The sequence below is a fragment of the Scyliorhinus torazame genome, chromosome 17 (genome assembly GCF_047496885.1).
Source record: "Scyliorhinus torazame isolate Kashiwa2021f chromosome 17, sScyTor2.1, whole genome shotgun sequence".
In the NCBI taxonomy this organism is placed as follows: domain Eukaryota; kingdom Metazoa; phylum Chordata; class Chondrichthyes; order Carcharhiniformes; family Scyliorhinidae; genus Scyliorhinus; species Scyliorhinus torazame.
Window position 1 is genome coordinate 174,411,262 of NC_092723.1, and position 20,337 is coordinate 174,431,598.

General features: G+C 46.5%; 1 protein-coding gene across 2 annotated transcripts in view; it reads left to right on the forward strand.

Moving 5' to 3' along the window:
* The window catches only part of txndc11 (thioredoxin domain containing 11), a 109,117-nt gene that overhangs the window by 74,332 nt on the left and 14,448 nt on the right, over positions 1–20,337 (forward strand). For both annotated transcript variants that reach the window (XM_072481699.1, XM_072481700.1), the window contains 3 exons: positions 842–1,042; positions 9,282–10,056; positions 17,465–17,610. In XM_072481699.1, coding sequence (XP_072337800.1) covers positions 842–1,042; positions 9,282–10,056; positions 17,465–17,610 — 1,122 coding nt within the window. The remainder of the gene's footprint in view (positions 1–841; positions 1,043–9,281; positions 10,057–17,464; positions 17,611–20,337) is intronic.

The window sequence follows — 20,337 nt, forward strand, 5'->3', positions numbered from 1 at the left end:
ATGTTTACAAGGTGCTCATGAAGGGGGAACAGTCCCAGACGGAGGAACTGAAACTCAAATGGGAGGAGGTGCTCGGCGGGGAAATGGAGGACGGGGTATGGGCGGAAGCCCTGAGTAGGGTAAACTCAACCGCAACATGTGCCAGGCTCAGCCTGATTCAGTTTAAGGTCATTCACCGGACCCACATGACGGTGGCTCGGATGAGCAAATTCTTTGGGGTAGAGGACAAGTGCGCTAGATGCGCGGGAGGACCAGCGAACCACGTTCACATGTTTTGGGCATGCCCTAAGCTTAGGGGGTACTGGGAGGGATTTGTGGGGGTCATGTCCCAGGTGCTGAAAACAAGGGTGGTGATGAGTCCAGAGGAGGCAATTTTCGAGATTTCGGAAGTCCCGGGAGACCAGGCGGAGAAAGAGGCAGATGGTCTGGCCTTTGCTTCCTTGATAGCCCGGCGGCGAATACTGCTGGCATGGAGGGACTCAAAACCCACGAAGACCGAACTATGGCTTTCGGACATGTCAAGTTTTCTGGGAATGGAATAAATCAAGTTCGTGTCTATGGGAGAGGAGCGGGTGTGTGCATTATGGTTTGGTTGAAGCGTTGGTTTTCCGTTGATGTTTGCATATTTCTGTAACTGTTTACAATGTCAAAAAATGCCTCAATAAAATTGTTTTTTAAAAAAATGATACAAAACCAAGAGTGCAATACAAGTAATTTTCACACTTTCTGTGGTGCAGGAAAGTGCATCCTCAGTTTATTTTGATTGATTTTGGCCATTGGATTTATCTCATTTTTTGTGACGCAGGAGCAATAACGTCTTTGGTCTGTCTATGTCCTGCAGATCTTTCCTCACGAGGTGTTAAACTTCACCGCGGTGAATGTCTACAGCTGGGCATTTGAGAATCGGGAGACCTTTCTACACTGGCTGCGACCACACGGAAGCAAGAGCCTTCTCCTGAACAACGAACTGAAGAAAGGCCCAGCATTATTACTGTTTTTCCCCTTCAGCCCATTAGCTGAAAAGCAACCACTAATGGAGGAGGTGAGAACAAAAGATCATGAAATAATACTTTCCAGTAGAGGGAGTGTTGAAGGGGCCAAGTCATTGTCAATTTTATGCTTATGGTTGAATGCATTTGAAAAATGTTGCTTTGAAAATAACACTATCTATTCATAGTCTACAGTCAAAAGATGAGAGCATTGTTGGGAAGACTCTTTTCTCTCCCCCCCCCCTCTCTCTGGTGCTACTTACAGACTCCTGACTATTCACACTGCTGACTGCTCATTGTGTCCTGTAAATGCACAGGGAGCCTCTGGTGATGTGGAAGCTTGCCCAGGCGGCCCCCCCTGGAAACCCTCGTACCCCAGCAGTATCGTCAAGGGGATGGGCGTGGCCCTGCTCAATCACTGGCCCAGCAGGTGTTGACCCTCCTCTGTGCACTCCTCTAAACCGCAGCTCCATTGCAGAGGAAGCAGGGGATTAGCAGAGCTCACCTCAACCAAAGGCCACCTGCACCGTGGCATTTGGAACTCTCCCTGGCACGCTGTCCCTCTCAGGGTAGAGGCCTCACCAGTGACACCCGCCCCTCAGGTTCACGAGATGTCTCCTCCTTTTGAGGCTGGGAGCGCTGGCTGCATCTGCCACATCCTCCCAAGCGCTGTCCAGGAGGGTGGGCTTCAGTCTGCACCCTGCCATTGGGAAGAGGGTGTCCCTCCTCTCCTCATTGGCATTAAGCAGTGGGTCCACTTCAGACTCCCGGAATCAGGCATCTTTGTGTGTGGTGAGTGGAGTGCTCATAAGCAACTCCAGCGTGTCAGGCTCTTTAGCACGAATTCTGGCCTCGGCGGTTACGTCTTCCCGCTGGGCTGGGAATTGCTTCTAATTCACACCAGCAGAGTGCTAGCAAATCTGCATGTCCTGAATCGTGTAACGAATAGCACCCCCAACAGCAATGCTAATCGCACGCTACTCAGTTCCTGTGGCAACACGTAGGGCTGGATTCTCCGATTTTGAGGCTATGTCCGGAACATGTGTCTAGTCTTATGATCAAAAAGTCGCCCAGTGGGCGGCTAGCAGCCGTGCCACATAAAGCCTCGGCTTCACCTGCAGATACGGACAGAGAATTGCCGCGACCTGCAGTGGTCGCGCCTTACAACATGGCGCCAGCCGTCACGATACAGCCTGCCAGATAGTGCAGCCCTGTAACCCCCAATGCCCCCCCACTCCGACTATGGTAGCATTGGACACAGTCTGCAGCCGCCACATGAGGTTGACGAAACCTCAGACCATAAGTGATCCACGCCGTTGGGAAGTCCACCCATCAGGGGCGGAGCATCGGGGAGGACCTTCAGGTGACGTCCTGAGGCCGTCCCAACGGCGTGCGGGGTACTCAGTGATGATGCCGTTTTGGAGGGGACGGAGCTTCCGAAAAGTGGCGCCGCCCCCGATTACGGTGTCAAAACGGATGCTCCGGCCAATCACCAAATGCGATTTCTGCGTAGGCAATTGAGAATCCAGCCCTTAGTCTCCCAGACGGAGAATCTATCCAGTATCATCTGGAATTTATGCATTTAGATGGATGAGGGATTCGGCTTACAGAAAATAAGGAGCATTCTGTATTTACCCATCAAATTGGACTAATTGAATAAGACAGCGCAGTTGTAAATTTACCAGCCATGATATTCTATTTCTCTTGCTTAGAGCAGGGCACAGTGGACAATAAGTGAACAGATATATTGAAGCTTGCCTTCAGGACGGTGTTCCGTTTGAGCTGGCGTTGCTGCTTTATAATATGCAGGAAGGGCCATGGAAATAGGTGGGAGATTGGATGCTATAACACCAGCTCGAGAGTGTGATGCTATCTGCAAAGTGTTGCTGTGGCAGACAACAAATTGTCTGATCATCCAAGTTGATGTGTTGCAACGCTGGCAGATGTATTACATTAAACTATATTTTTCAATTGTACTCTTCACCCCCACCCCCTGTAAAGAGAGAAAAGTTAAATCACATTGTTTCAGCAACTTCCTTCCATTATCTTGTATCTACCAAAGCCCGTCATAAACATCATGACATTTTTAAAAAATTTAAGCACAAGGTGTTAGCTCAACAGAGTTCATGTGAGGCTTCCTTTTCTTTGAAATGGCAAATGTGAACAATGCTGTAGTGTGTTTTTTTAATATTCAGGAAAAGTTAATTCTTCATTTGTTTGATCAAAAGCTCTCCTCCACATCCTGGTTGATTTTTTTTGTTTGTTTACCATACTTGATCGATAAATACAATATCTACTATCCTTCATTTCCATTTAATTGCATCCAGTATGCTTTCAGCTGGTGTCTCTTGCAGCTTCAGCCGTCCATGGAATCATCCAATAACCACACCTCTGCTCCACATCAGTCTCGGGCCTGCATCTCAGCTTTGCATCTTTGCAATTTTCTACCTCTTCCTCTTCTGTAACCAGATGATGCAATTGAATACTCTTTCCTATTCCATTATCAGTTTGCAGTCCATATATTTGGATCTTGTGTTCCTTGTCCAGTTGCAAATTCTGTCTTCACAGGTTAAGTGGTTTATGGCTGTGTAGTTAAGTCTCTGAGATTTCTTTTCTGAAAAAGATCAATTTATACAGCTTTTTGGGTATACTAGGAACTATAATTCAAAGTTCAAAACTAAATGTACTGGGAAACCTGGAAAAACCGTATGGTTTTCCCTGTCAGATTGGAAGAATGCACCATTCCCAAGACATCCATTCATTTAGTGGAATTGAACCCATATTTCTCCTGACCTCATTACAGCCTTGGTTCAAACATGGACAAAAAACTGAACACCAGAGATGAGGTGAGAGTCACTGCCCTTGGCATCAAGGCAGCATTTGATCAAGTATGGCATCAAGGAACCCTAGCAAAACTGGAGTCAACGGGAACCGGGGGAACACCCTCCACTGGTTGAAGTCATACCTGACACACAGGAAGATGGTTGTGGTGATTGGACGTCAATCATCTCCATTCCAGGACATCACTGCAGGAGTTCCTCAGGGTAGTGTCTTAGACCCAATCATCTTCAGCTGCTTCAACAATGAACATCCTTCCATCATAATGTCAGAAGTGGGGATGTTTGCTGATGACTGCACAATATTCAGTACCATTCATGACTCCCCAGATACTGAAGTAGTCCATGTCCAAATGCAGCAAGATCTGGACAATATCCAGGCTTGGGCTGACCATTGGCAAGTTACATTCGTGCCACACAAGTGCCAGGCAATGACGATCTCTAACCATCGCCCCCTTGATATTCAATGGCATTACCACCCATCAACATCCTGGGGCTACCATTGACCAAAAACTGAACTGGACTAACCATGTCAATACTGCGGCCACCAGAGCAGGTCAAAGGCTAGGAATCCTGCTGTTAGTAACTCACCTCTCCACTCCCCAAAGCCTGTACGCCCCAAAAGGCACAAATCAGGAGCATAATGGAATACTCTCCACTGGCCTGGATGAGTGCAGCTCCAACAACTCTCAAAAAGCTTGACACCATCCAGGCCAGTGGAGAGTATTCCATTATACTCCTGATTTGTGCCTTGTGGGGCGTACAGGGTTTGGGGAGTCGGGAGGTGAATTACTAACAGCAGGATTCCTAGCCTCTGACCTGCTCTGCTTGATTGCTCCCCCTTCCCTAGCCATTCAAACCCTCCACCACCGACGAACACTGGCAGCCGTGTGTACCACCTGCAAGATGCACTGCAGGAACTCACCAAGCCTCATTAGACAGCATCTTCTAAACCCACGACCACTACCACCGAGAAGGACAAGAGCAGCAGATACCTGAGAACCCCACCACCTGGAGGTTCCCCTCCAAGTCATTCACCATCCTGACTTGGAAATGTATCACTGTTCCCTCACTGCTGTTCCCTCTCTGTCGCTGGGTCAAAATCATGGCATTCCCCACCTAGCAGCACTGTGGGTGTACCTACACCTTGGGGACTGCAGCAGGTTCAAGAAGGCAGCTCACCACCACCTTCTGAAGAGCAACTAGTGAGGGGCACTAAATGCTGGCCTAACGAGAGACGTCCACATCCTGTAAATGTATTGAGAAAGAAAATGTGCGAAGGGAGCAGTTCAACTGTGAAGAACTTTGTTGGAAAGGTTTTAAAAAAGAAAATTGCCAGGAAATTATTCAGTAAGACTTTTTCACACATCATGGTATACAAAAGGTTGGCTCCTCATACTATTTATAACAGAACATGCATAGAAAAACAGTTTGCTGTCAGGGAGCACTCCTCTAGCTGAATAACTGTGACTTGTCACAGAAATGTCTTAGTGGGTTAAATTAAGATTCCAAAAATTAGACACCGATTTTGCTGCAACATCTAAAAAAAACAAATCCCCTGTTGCTATCTTGTAAAATCTAAGGCTGCAAAAATGCTTCCTCTAATGGTTTTGGTACAAAAGCATAAATTTACGTAATGCATGTACGGAGAGGAAATGGTTACCCCTAAAGATACCACGAGCTTAGCATAGTTCTACTTCAAAAAAGGTTGCCATAAATTAATTTTGTAACTCTTGTGCTCTTCAAAGCGAGTGATGTTAGCTACTCCTGAGCAACAGGACATTTCCCGATTCGTTGAACACCGGGTACACATCAAGCATCTGTAGGTTGGGCATTGCACAACAAGATGCAGAGTAAAATTTCCTCCACCCCAGAGCACCTCCCTCTGCACCAGTTTGATATTTTGTAATTTCTCCACCTCTGTTTTACTATGGCGAGTGAGAGCATTTGGCTATTGGAGGTATATTCTTCTTCATCTTCTCCTTTGACAGTCCCTCTGAATTGCTACCACTCCAGTTTGATGGGTTCTGAATGGATGACCAGTCCAACGCGTGCTGCAGACACGGCCACCTGTGGGGCAAGTGGCGTACTAAGGGTCGGGCAGATGAGTTGTTTGGAGGTTTGTGAGCTTCCTCCGATGCCTCAGCCCTGCACGTTCCCGACTAGATGTTTTGATCTGTTTGGTGTCCTCGCGAATGACCCTCCTCTGTTTTGATCATCCACAAACCAGGGTGTCCAGTGAGTCAGCAGGGATGTGTAATCTGTTCAGGAATGCTAGGAGGACATCCTTAAAGTGTTTCCTCTGTCCTCCTGGGAGTCTTTTGCCGCAACAAAGTAAAGCAATTGCTTTGTGAGCCTGGGTGTCAGGCACACAAGTCTGGTGTCAGAAGAGATGGTTTCTTCATGCCCTGTTGGAATGGAGAATTGCCCAAGCTCACTTAGCAAAGTACCGTCACAGCCTGTAGACTGACTCTTGACCTTTAACCTGGTCGGAGTGTGAACTGAAGTCTGAGACCAATGAGGATAGTCTATTGTGCTTAACTACTTTTTTGAAAGGTCACGTGTGCTTTTAATGTTAAAGGGATAGGAATGTAAAGGGGCGGCACGGTAGCACAGCGGTTAGCACTGTCGCTTCACAGCGCCGGGGTCCCATGTTCGATTCCCGGCTTGGGTCACTGTGCAGAGTCTGCACGTTGTACCCGTGTCTGCGTGGGTTTCCTCCGGGTGCTCCGGTTTCCTCCCACACGTCCCGAAAGATGTTTATCACGTGTCATCCAGTGATACAATCCTCCAGAAAATGAAAGTCTAAATGTCTGAACATTCCAATGAGAAGCTATGTGAATGTGCATAGCTTCTACATCCAAGTTAATTTGTTGCTGTTTGGCCTTCCGTCATCCCATCCTCCACCACTTTCTTTTGTTGTGTAAGTGAGGTTAATGCCCTTTTTCATAAGCACGCAGTCTCCTACAAGTTGAAATGAAGAAGAAGAAAGAAGAAAATCGCTTATTGTCACAAGTAGGCTTCAAATGAAGTTACTGAGAAAAGCCCCTAGTCGCCACATTCCGGCGCCTGTTCGGGGGGGCTGTTACGGGAATTGAACCGTGCTGCTGGCCTGCCTTGGTCTGCTTTCAAAGCCTGCGATTTAGCCCTGTGCTAAACAACCCCTAATGTCCTTATTGTTGCACAATTTAGCTTAGACAAGGTTGAAACAGTGAACCCCATTGACAGTAAGGTACTTGTAAAATATAGCCTGCCTAGGACATCCCCCTCTCGACTCTGGTAACTGGAAACTTTGAATTTGATAGTGGTTTGCCCTATACTCACTGTTTAATAATCAACAAAATAAATCTGCCAGTTTTCATTCTGGAATATGTACAGCAAGAGAATAGTTTCTCTAGTTTTTCTTTAGAAGTGTATGTTTCATAGAATTTACAGTGCAGAAGGAGGCCATTCGGCCCATCGAGTCTGCACCGGCTCTTTGAAAGAGCACCCTACCCAAGCCCACACCTCCACCCTATCCCCATAACCCAGTAACCCCACCCAACACTAAGGACAATTTTGGACACTAAGGGCAATTTAGAATGGCCAATCCACCTAACCTGCACATCTTTGGACTGTGGGAGGAAACCAGAGCACCCGGAGGAAACCCACGCAGACACTGGGAGGATGTGCAGACTCCGCACAGACAGTGACCCAAGCCGGGAATCGAACCTGGGACCCTGGAGCTGTGAAGCAATTGTGCAAACCCCATGCTACCGTGCTGCCCGTATATCCTTGGACAGTATGTCCTTGGCATCTGTTTAATTCTATCTTTTATCCACCCTGATCTCTCTCTTCTCCCCATTCCTCAGTTTCTTGATTGAAAAAGCATGTGTCCTGCCGATTTTGCTGTGTTCCATTATCACCTTTTTCTAATTCTATCGTTTTGATATTGTTTGATGCTGGTTGGAGTTGATGTTTGGTTGCTCATACATTTCAGGCTTGTATGATAGCTGAGTAACTTAAACCACAAATAAACCTGTTACCAGCTCCTTTCAAAAGGTACACGTGTGTTAAATTCCAGACAGCAGGAAAACGGCTTCAAGTATGACACATAAATCCTCTTTATTACCAACAAAAGGAATGTTCGAATGGATATGTAACATGTGGGAAACATTTTGTAAGCATAGCTCTGTATGCTTGTAATTATTCTGCTGAGCTTGAGTTATTTTACTCATTTAACTCTCGGATGGGGATGACCGCCCAAGCAGTAACTTACTCATTACCACCAGGATTTTGATAAATCATAGCCTAGCATTGTGTAGTGAAACACCTATGGGTGGGACGTGGGAGAGGCTTCCCGGGATTCCCAATGGTTGTTGTGCCTTGCGAGATCTAACCAGATATCGCGAGAGTCATGATCTGGGTCCTGCTTAAAAATCCACTTAACTAGGTCGACGCCAGATCAAATGGCCACCCGTCCTCACCGAGGCAACCCCAGCCGAGTGCCGTTTAGCACTGGTCCCCAGAAATGGAACCAGCGGAATGGCGCAGGCGGGGTGCGATGAGGGAGGAGTCTCCCAGGCAATTGGAGGAGGCCCCTGGGTGGTCGGATCCGGGCAGGGTAGCACACTGGCATTGCTGGTACCAGCCTGGCACCCTGAGAATGCTACTTGGGTGCCAGCTGTCACTGCCAGGGTGGCATTTTACCCATGTCAGGGATCAGGCCGGGGGGGGGTGTCCTGCCCATGTGAGGTGGAGTGGGCGGGGGGGGTGCAAGGACCCCTTTTCGGGGGGGGTGGTGCAAGGACCCCTTTTTGGTGGGGGGGGCCCCAAGGACCCCTTTATAGGTGAGTTGTGGGGGGGGGGGTGCATGGACCCCTTTTCGGTGGGGGGGGGGGGCCCAAGGACCCCTTTATAGGTGAGTTGGTGGTGGGGGGGGGGGGGTCGGGGGGTCGAGAAAAATGGCATCCCGATCTCTTCCTGCACAGAGCTCCGCCACCGTATCAGACCATGCGTTTTCCCACTGAGACATTGAGAGACCCTTCAGTATTGGTATAAGTATATATTTTTTTAGTATATTTTGTATTTTCTGTTAATGTGATATGATGCACGTAAAGACTCTATTTATAAATTATACTAAAATGTTCAATCTGACTAAATTAAATTGAACAAGCTGAAGCTAAATTGCATCGTAGTCAATGAGGTTTGCTTCCAGGCTTTGAATATTCAACCTTTTTATTGTGATCCCTCTATTCCGCGCTGAGGGTGACCCCTGGCTGGGTTCCTGCAGTGGACTGCTGGAGATACCCGTTGCTGTAGAAAGACTCAAATTCTGCTGCTATTTCATGCCTGGAACTGGGAGCTTAACCGAGTGGGGGAATTGGGCTTACAGCCGAATGCTTAATGTCCGAGCACCGTGATTCTTTCTGTGAAACACGCAACTAATGTTTTCCCTCTTTTCTTTTTTATTCAGATAACTGAAGTTGCTCTCAAGTATCACAACTGTAACAATAGCGAGGCTGTACAACGTGTGCTCCAGTACATGAAAGAGACTGAGCAGGCTGGCCAAGGAGATCAGTCCACAGAACCCTCTCCACACACAGTGGAAACTTTCCTTCGTACTGGGAAATCTTGTTGTAATACAATAATGCTTCCCCAGTGGAATCCTGTATCCCAAACCTGCAACATCTGTGAGTTGTGCATTAATCAGACACTTGGAATTCGACCGAATGTGGTTCGCATTCCCCAATGCAGCTTCACGCAGATGGACGCAGCACTGCATTCATTCTACCTCAGAGAAGAAACATTTTTTCACCTGCAATCAAGCACTGTTGAATGCAGCAACCTTTTGAGCTATTACAACCCTTTTAACCACTACACTGTTTGCTGCAGGACATTCAACAATCCATTGCAGTCTGAACAAATCAGTGCCCTTAACTCTTCAGAACTGTTTTTCAGTGGAGAGCACAGGAGCGGAGTTATTTCCCAAGGTTTTCCTCACATTGAGGACAGAGTATCCGCTCTTCTAGATCTGCACCATAGTCAAAGCCGTATTACAGGACTAAACTGCAATACTAATAAAACTCTAAACTTTTACCTGCTGGATTCAAATTTGCACTGGAGGTTTGCCACTAGATTAGGAGCCAATGAATCTGCACGAGTGCAAGAATTTGCTACAATTATTGATCTGTGGGATGAAGTTCATTATGTCCTTGACCAAAAGCAGATCCTTGATAAATCTTCTATTGGTATGTACCTTTGAAAAAGTATATTGAATGTGAGTGAGATTTTGCACATCTGTAAAATTGATTTTAATCTCTTTAGTTGCAATTTACAGATTCCAGTCCAATTTCTATGTTTTTCATTTAAGTTTAACTTTCATAAAATCGGCCAAATTTTCTCCCATCTCCATTTTGTTCCTTTCATTTGAAGTCAAAGAACAACTTAACGAAGTTGGACCGAAATTGATGGGGAATTCGGTTTATTCAACATAATCCGCCCATTTACCTTTGGAAATCATGGATTCAAATCTGTTTCTAAATTTGTGTGTCGAATTCTCCTTGCAACTTATTTTCTGCGCAGCCCGCCGCCGCATGCTTTTTTGGTGGCGGAGGCGGCCTGTCATTGGGATCTTCTGGTCCTGCCGTTATCAACGGGATTTTCCGTCGAATGCAGCCCTCGTCGCCTGGAAACCTGCGCCGTCGGTGGGACCGGAATATCCCGTCAGCGTGACCAGCCGGTAAAGTCTGCCCGTTATCTCTTCAGCTAGATTCCTTCAGCTGTCCATCTACACCTTCAGTGTTATGTACATAAGTATTTCTCAGTCTTACTAAATGACCTTGCTATTCTGGGCATTGACTACTTGCTGGTCTCCTTTGCTTCATGCTTTGCTCCCTGAGTTAACCTCCTGTTTACAAATGGTGTTTTGAAAAAAAGATATACGGTTCAATCCTAGTACAATTTATGCTTGACTTTTACTTATTCACTTAAGACCCTTACTATTGGGTTGCACGATAGCACAGTGGTTAGCACAGTTGCTTCACAGCGCTAGGGACCTGGGTTTGATTCCCGGCTTGGGTCACTGTCTGTGCGGAGTCTGCTCGTTCTCCCCGTGTCTGCGTGGGTTTCCTCCGGGCGCTCCGGTTTCCTCCCACAAGTCCCAAAAGACGTGCTTGTTAGGTGAATTGGACATTCTGAATTCTCCCACTGTGTACCCGAACAGGCGCCGGAGTGTGGCGACTAGGGGCTTTTCACAGTAACTTAATTGCAGTGTTAATGTGAGCCTACTTGTGACACTAATAAAGATTATTATTATAGTTGAGCCTCAGTAGGAATCTTTTGTAATTCCTGAACAATATTTATTTTTTGCCATTCACATGGATCTTTTCTGTAGCTGATGAGGATGCTCTTCTTAATAATCTAAATTATGGTGCAAATAATATCCTTTTATTATCATTTTACAAATATTCAAAGAAGCTGTCCAACTTTAATTATCTTCAAAAGCTAGCTAAAGTGAAAAAGAAAAGTTGATGAATCCCTTCAAAAATGATCAAGACCAAGTCAATTTATCAATTACATTTAATCAAATCACAAAGGATTTAAATTAAAGGTCTTGTACTCCCTGATTAAGTCTCACACAAAAGTAACCAAAGTTAAGAAAGGGTTATGATGACAGTGATAAAATTAAGACCATCAAGCTAAAGTTTCTACAAAAATGCTTAATTTTTGTCATCTATTTTGTCTTTAATTTTGAATTAACCTTTAATTTCTCAAATGACAACAGGGATAATGGGGAATATTTCAGGATCACATTTGCATCACCCCTCTTTGGGAGCAAACAGGATTGACACTGTCATTGGAGTCATAAAAATGTTACGTTGGATATGAATGCCTCTGCAGCTTAAGATAATCAAAGGTGAACCATTTGGACATTTGGTTATTTTGGGTTTGGATTTGGATTTTTTTTGTGAGCCCCCGCAAGTAATGTTAAATCATTTGACATTTTATTATCCACACTGTAACCTGCTTTGGAAATATGCGTACCAGGTGAGCATAGAATCTGACTCAGCTGCATTGTTCCTGTGTTTGAAAGACCAGCAATCGTTTTGCTTCACGACATGCATGGGAATATGAATGTCCATCAATTGGCTGAGATATTAACCAGAGTCTGTCCCCTCATAAAATATCCTATGGATACTATTCAAAGAAGAGCAGGGGATGTCTCTCCGATGTTCTGACCTGTATTTATCCTTTAAGCAACCATCACTAAAGCTGAATGTTATCATATTGCTGTTTGTGGGACCTTGCTATGCGCACTTTGGCTGCTCAGTTTGCTACATTAGGAGCATGTACCCATATCCTGGCCAATCCGTAGCACTGGGGGAGGGGGGGGGGAAATGCCACTAAAACCACCTTAAGAAATGTTACCAGCGTTCTAAACTGCGATTCATTGGCTGGAATTCTCTGGCCATTTGCCCTGGTCCCGCAGGCAATGTATTTCCTCCCATGGATTTCCCGGCAGCCTGGGGGGCTTCAATGGGAATCCCCACTGACAGCGGCGGAAGCAGAGAATCCCGCCACCAGTGAACGGCGCGCCATCTCCCGCCGGTGGGAAATACGCAGCTGCGAGGCCGGAGAAACCTGTCTACCAAGTACGATCAATTAAAATACCCAAAAGGATCACATTTGTTGTATTATGTAACTCCGGACATCCGGTGATGTCACATGCGGCGGCGACGCTCGCATCGCAGGTCCCACCAGGATGCGCTTTCTAGAGCCTTTCTCGCAACCCTTTTTCGGGAATGTTTCCTCGCCAAAACCATTGTTCCTGAATACGAAGGATCCCTAATCCACTGCAATGGAGAAGGAAGGACACAAACAACCGACAGAAAGACATTCGCTGACTGAGTCTGAGGCATCGAGCAGCTTCCTCTTGGACAAAATGGCGGAGGCTGCATCGGCGTCCTCCTTGATTGCTGCAGACATAGTGGCCAGCATGCCAGCTAAGGAATTTGACGCCCACTTCGAGAAGCAGCGGAAAGGGGTGGAAGAAAAACTACACGAGTCATTTGAGGAAGCCCTGGGCCCTGTCCATGAGAAATTTGAAAAAACCTGCGGAATCGGTTAAAAAAAACGCGGCGAGGGGATGGAAAGCGTGGGGAAAGCGTTGACGAGTCATGGAGAGCAGCTTGCCTCACTCGCAGCTGAAATAGCGGTGGTGGCCGCTGAAAACAGGAGGCTGAAGGTTAAAGTCGACAATCTCGAAAACCGAGCTAGGAGGCAGAACCTTAAAGTCGTGAGGTTGCCAGAGGGAGTTGAGGGCCCGAACCCAACTGCATACCTTGCTCGAATGTTCGAAAAAATGATGGAGTAGGGTGGACCCGCATCCCGTTGTCCCCCCCGTCCCCCCCTACACCGCCCCAGAGCCCACCGTACCCTTCGACAAAAACTCCAGCCACATGCGATAATAATGTATTTCCACAGTTTTCAGGAGAAAGAGCAGGTGCTGAAATGGGCCAAGGATTGGGATTGAAGATAGGACGTCAATCTCGTGCGGATACATCAGGATGTGGGAGTTGAGTTGGCGAGGAAGCGGGCAGCCTTCAACAAGGCTAAGGCCACCTTGTACAAGAAAGGAGTTAGGTTCAGGGTGGTGCACCCGGCGAGGCTGCAGTCACTTCCGAGTCGAGGGACTTCTACTTTGATACGGTGGATACCAGAGGAGGTGGACACTTTTATCAAGAAGCATGGACCCAGTTCAAATTAATGATGTTTCATTTGGTCTTCGACTGCTATAGGTTGGGAGGAATATTGGGGTATCCTTTATGCAGTTGTTGTTTGAGGGTGATATCCTTTTCTTCTTCTGTTTTCTCTTCTTTGGGGATGACTGGGTATATTTGCTTCACGTATTCCCCATTATATTCCCCTGGTTGGGAACTTAGTCTTGTGGGGTTATTGGTATTGAGAGTTTTTTTCTTCTTCTCTAGCCTTTTGGGGGGCGGGGGGGAGGAGGAGGAGGAGAGATTAGTTTGCTGATGGTGAAAGATTCTCAGCTCACTCTGTGGGTGGATTTGGCGGCCATTTTGTTTGGGCCTTTGGCCTGTTTTTCTTGGTGATTAGGAATTTGGCAGCCCCTGGCGGTAGAAATGAGGTGGGGGGTGGGGGGTTAGGGGTAGAGATAGAGGCCCCCAATTCGGCTTGCCACCTGGAACATAGGGGGTTGGGTGGCCCACTAAAAAGGTAGAGAGTTTTTGCTCACCTGAAGAATCCATGAGCTGTTGTGGTGTTTTTGCAAGAGATCCAAATACGAGTAGGGGATCAAACCAGACTGCGGAAGGGGTGGCTGAGCCAAAGGTTCCATACAGGCTAGTCAGTAAAGAAGTTATTTTCGCAGCCAATGGGACCATAGCAGATCCAGTGGCAGATTCGTAATGGTCAGTGGGTCCCTCGCAGGTCTCTAGCGGGCACGTCGGTGGTACTAGTAATTATCTAGACGCCAAATTGGGACAATGTGACATTCGTTAAAAGAATGTTGTCTTCCATTCCTGACCTAGATACATACCAGCTGATGTTTGGAGGGGATTTCAGCTGTGTTTTGCATCCTAGACTAAACTAGATCGATCCAGGCCTAGATCGCTTGTTCCCTCGGGGATGGCGAAGGTGCTCCTGACCTTTATGGAACAGGTTGGAGGGTGGGGGCAGACCTGTGGTGGATTTTGCATCCAGGGCACCGAGTTCTCCTTCTTTTCCCGCCTGCATAAAGTCTACCCCATGATTGACTTCTTCTTAATGGGTGGGTCCCTCCTACCCTGGGTGTGGAGAGCAGATTACTCAGCAATTGTTATCTCAGACCAGCTTCACACTTTGTGGCCTGATCTTGGAAACAGACACGAATCAGCGCCCACCATGGAGGCTAGAGGTAGCACTGCTGGCGCACGGGGGGGTTCTGTGAGCACGTCCAGGACCATCAAGGAGTATAACATAGGAACAACACTATCTCGTCCTTAAACTGTTTGTAAGGGGGGTCGTAATCTCCTTTGAAACACATTTAACTAGGAATGATGAGGGTAGAGCGGTACAGGCTGGTGGATGTGCTCCTTGAGACGGATCGTCTATATTAATCTGATCCTACCCTGGAGTTGGTTGTGAATACGAAAAAGCTGCAAGCCCAGTTTGATTTGCTGTCCACTGGGAAGGCGGTGAGCCAATTCTGGAGCTCGAGAGTTTTTGTTTTGAGTATGGGGAGAAGGCCGGCCGTCTTCTAGTTCACAGTTGAGGCAGCAAGGCAGCTTCCTGAGCTATTTATACGGATTGAAAACTCAGACAGCAGTTTGGCTTCCACCCCAAATGAAGTCAGTGCGGTCTTTTGAGTCGTTTTACAGGCACCTCTATAGGTCAGAGCCCCCGGAGAATAAGCTGGTCATGTCGGCACTTTTAGATGGGTTGTCCTTTCCGATGGTGGAGAGAGACAGGAGGAGTTGGAGGCCCCATTGAGTCCGGAGGAAGTATTGAACCAATGCAGTCGGGTAAGGCCCTTGGTCCTGATGGGTTTCCCATCAAATTTTATGAGACGTTTGTGAGCCAGTTAACACCATTGATAGTGGACATGGTTAGCGATTCCTTGTTGTGAGGGTCCTTGCCCCCGACCCTCCTCCTGTGCACGGCTTTTCAGCTCAAGGTAGTGCATAGGGCTCACCTACCTAAAGCTAGGTTAAGCAGTTTCTTTTCAGGAGTGGAAGACAGGTGTGAGCGGTGTTCTTTGGCACTTGCTAATCACACCCACATGTTTTGGCCGTGTCACAGGATGGTAAGCTTTTGGGTCTTCTCCTTTAGCACCATATCAGTGATTCTTAACATTGATCTGGCGCCTTGTCCTTTGGTGCCCACATCCGGGGTATCGGACTCGCCGGGGTCGCAGACGGGACGGGGTGAAGGCGGATGTTCTCGCCTTTGCCTCACTGATAGCCCAGAGGTGGGTTCTGCTGAGATGGAGATCTTCTACTCCGCCCAGTGCCTCGGTCTGGTCGGGTGACCTTATGGAATTGCAACATCTCGAGAAGGTCAAGTACATCGTCAGGGGGTCGGTTGAAGGGTTCTACCTGAGGTGGCAGCCTTTCATTTCCTACTTTAAAGAGGTAATCACCATCAGCTGTTGGGGTGGGGATTAGTTCCCATTTTCGGGGGAAGGGTGGTTCTTTCCTGGGTGGGTTTTGTATAGTTGGTTCTGTTTTTTCCTGTACTGTACTTTGTAATATCTGTTTGTCCATATTGTTGGTGTATATTTTGTTTGTTGTAAATGAAAACTAAGAAAAATATTTTTTTTTAATTATATGTAACCCTTCATAATTAGATCAGCTTGTTTTCTTCTGCTTATCGGACTGCGGAATGTCCATAATGGGCAATGGACCTCTACTCCTTTTGAATATAGGAGCAGGAGAAGACTATGTGGTCCATCATTATATGGTCCATCATGGCTGATCTTTGTCTTTAAGTCACTTTTCTGCCTGCTCTCCATATCCCTAGATTCTCTGAGAGAATATGTCTATCTTGATATAGACCATAAGACATAGGAGCAGAATTAGGCCACTTGGCCCATCGAATCTGCTCCGCCATTCAATCATGGCTGATATTTTCTCATCCCCATTTTCCTGCCTCCTCTCCATAACCCCTGATCCCCTTCTACTCTTTTTTTTTCTTTATAAAAAAAATTTAGAGTACCCAATTCATTTTTCCAATGAAAGGGCAATTTAGCGTGGTCAATCCACCTACCCTGCACAACTTGGGTTGTGGGGGTGAGACCCACGCAAACACTGGGAGAATGTGCAAACTCCACACGGACAGTGACCCAGGGCCGGGAAGAACCTGAGGCCTCGGCTCCGTGAGGCAGCAGTGCTAACCACTGCCCCACTGTGCTGCCCCTATCTTGATAGACTTGATGATGATGCATCCACAACCCTCTGGGATAGAGAATTCCAAGTATTTACAATCCTTTTGAAATGAAGAGATATCTGTCATCTCAATCGTAAATTATCATCCTAATCCTGAAACTGTGCCCCTGTCCTAGCCAATGGTAATAGCCTCTCAATATCTCCCTGTCAAACCTCTTCACGATCTTGAACATTTCAATGAGATTGTCTCGCAGTTAATGTAAGCCTACTTGTGACACCAATAAAGATTATTATTATGAACCCCAGAGAATGGAGATCCAGCCCTAGGGACAAATATCTGCATTGAGTGTACTCAAATAGCGACTAGAGCTTTCTCTACTTTTGTTTCAATAATTTACTGCCACCTCAATCTTTAAACGGACCCCCCCTACCCCTTTTCCAATTTTATACATAACCTACTTGCTTTGGATTTGTAGATTTGGTGACAAATTGTACAACCGTTTGCTCTGTGAACCTTGAGTGAGACTGCACCAGCGGTTTCTTCCCCCCCCCCCCCCCCCCCCCCCCCCACACACGCTAAAATCCAGACTCTATTGATCCCAGATACTCTTTTATTGTCTTAGCTTCCGAATTGTGATGTGTTTTTTTTAAATTGAAGTCTATTAAAACTGAAAGCCATGGAATACAAGTCGTAGTTGGACTGAAGCCTGCTTGCAATCAGAAATGTGTTAATTTACTAAACGTTGACTATATAATTTTCCTGTTCCAGAAAGCATTATAAAAAATTACAGTCGATCATACAGTCCATTAAATCGGCATCTTATTGCTGGGACCAAGCCTCGAGCTCAGGAAAAATATTTAATTGCTGAAGTAACGACCCAGACGTTTGACAGCATAGTACTGGATGCTGAAAAGGTGAACCTCCACTTTTTGGTGCTGCCTATCTCAATTTCCATATTTTGGTAACTGCCTGTATGTTCCGTTGAAGGTCCCATTTGCTACCATGGTTGCTATGATATTTAGTTTGAAAGATTATTATGTAGCATATTCTCAAAAGCCAGTTCCCACTTCTCAAAATACTTAAGCAAATAGTTGGTTCTTGGACACTTTTCCTGTGCCAGCTCGGCACCGGTCAGCAAAGTTAATTTTGGGTTTATGCTGAGTTTGTTTCCATTGCTGTTTTTCTCCGAATTGCAAGCTCAGACCTGACTGCAAATAAACACTGGGTTCTGTACCACACAGGGCTGGCCGCTTCTGAACAATTGTGAAGAAGTACTCTTGTCGTGAGATTTTAAAACTAGATTTTTCGCCCAGAGTTGACGGTGGTGATTCATGATGGTATAGCATTCTGTGGCCACTGGCATCCTCCTGGTAAGAGGCGAGATGATGTCTGTTGGGGGAGGCAAAGGTGTCATGGCATGAATTTTCAGAATGGCTGGAGCTCTGCACCCACCATCCAAAGAGTCGGCTGTGAAGGCGCCCCTGCCAGCTTCAGCAGGCCCAAAGTCATTTCACGTTCTAGCAAGCGTTAATTGGCAGACGGCAGGACTTCTGCCCGTCACCGGGAAAAAGTCCTGCCTTGGAGTGCCTATGGACAATCTGATCAGTGAGTTCCACAGGCTCACCATTCTCTTGGTGAAGGACTTTCTCCTCCTCTCAGTCCTACCCGTATCCACAAGACTGTGACCCCTGGTTCTGAACTCTCCCGCCTTTGGGACCATCCTCCTGCATCTACGCTGTCTAGTCCTGTCAAAATTTTATAGGTTTCTATGAGATTCCCCATCCCCATTCTTCTAAACTTCCAATGAATATAATCCTAACCGACTTGATCTCTCCTCATACGTCAGTCCTGCCATCCCAGGAATCAGCCTGGTAAACCTTCGCTGCACTCCCTCGAGAGCTTCCTCAGATAAGGAGTTCAAAACTGCTCACAAAATTCCAGGTGTGTTCTCACCAAGGCCCTGTATAATTGCAGCAAGACATCCCTGCTCCTGTACTCGAATCCTCTCGCTACGAAGGCCAACATACCATTTGCCTTGTTTACCGCCTGATGTGCCTGCATGCTTGCCTTCAGAGATTGGTGTACAAGGACACCCAGGTCTTGTTGCACATTCCCCCCTCTGAATCTTTAACCGTTCCTGTTTTTGCTGCCTAAGTGGATAACCTCACGTTTATCCACAATGTACTGCATCTGCCATGTGTTTGCCCACTCGCTCAACTTGTCCAAATCACACTCCAGCAACTCTGCATCCTCCTCACCCCTGCACCCCTCCCTCCCCCCAGCTTTGTGTCATCTGCAAATTTAGAAATATCACATTCAGTTCCACCACCTACATCATTAATATATATTGTGAATAGCTGCGATCCTTGCCGTACCCCGATTAGTGACTTCCTGCCATTTGGAAAATGACCGGTTTATTCCTACTCTTTGTTTCCTGTCTCCCAACCAGTTCTATATCCATCTCAATACACTACCCCAAATCCCATACGCTTTATTTTTACACGCTAATCTCTTAAATGGACTTTGTAGAAAGCCTTCTAAAAATCCAAGTAAACCACATTAACTGGCTCCCCCTCGTGAACTCTACTAGTTACATCCTGATGCAGATATTAGCTAAAAGGAGCTGATATGTCTGTCGATTTTTGTGTGTGTCCTAGTCACTACAGCACAGAAGGAGACCATTTGACCCATCAAGCCCATGCTGACTCGCTGTAGTCCCATTCCTCATTGTGCAGATTCATGTGGCAAATATTTTTGAGTATCTCCTGCCTTTTGTAAACATACTGGCAATGCGGTTTTTAAATTGAGCCCACTTTAGTTCTGATGTCATGTTTTTTTGTTGTTGGATTTTGGGGAAATCAGTAATATTTGTTCACATGTTTTGGGCAGCACGGTAGCATTGTGGATAGCACAATTGCTTCACAGCTCCAGGGTCCCAGGTTCGATTCCGGCTTGGGTCACTGTCTGTGCGGAGTCTGCACATCCTCCCCGTGTGTGCGTGGGTTTCCTCCGGGTGCTCCGGTTTCCTCCCACAGTCCAAAGATGTGCGGGTTAGGTGGATTGGCCATGATAAATTGCCCTTAGTGTCCAAAATTGCCCTTAGTGTTGGGTGGGGTTACTGGGTTATGGGGTAGAGGTGTTGACCTTGGGTAGGGTGCTCTTTCCAAGAGCCAGTGCAGACTCGATGGGCCGAATGGCCTCCTTTTGCACTGTAAATTCTATGTACCAAAGGCAAGTCCATGCCTAATGGTTACTGCTTTAATCAAGTTCTCTTTTTCAAAGACAGAACTATAGGCCCCTAAAAGGTTGTTTTTCTTTGTCGATTCTGATGGTTGGGAGAGAGGTGCACCCTCCTGAAGTTCTGGTTCAATTGTACACGAATTCACCAATTTTATTCACAGAATATTTCTCCTTTAAAATAATCGAAACATTGACTTAGAAATAAAGAAGTCATCTTGAGAGGCTCTAATTATCTTCATAAAATAATCTCCATCTAAAACAAAGAATTAGAGGCACAAAAAATGTTTGCGATTGGTAGCAAAATTATAAATATGTGTCAAAGCAGATATCCTGTCTTCACCACCGCTTTCCCTCATGTTCACTTATGCATCGTATCTCAAATAAGTATGGCTATATTTAAA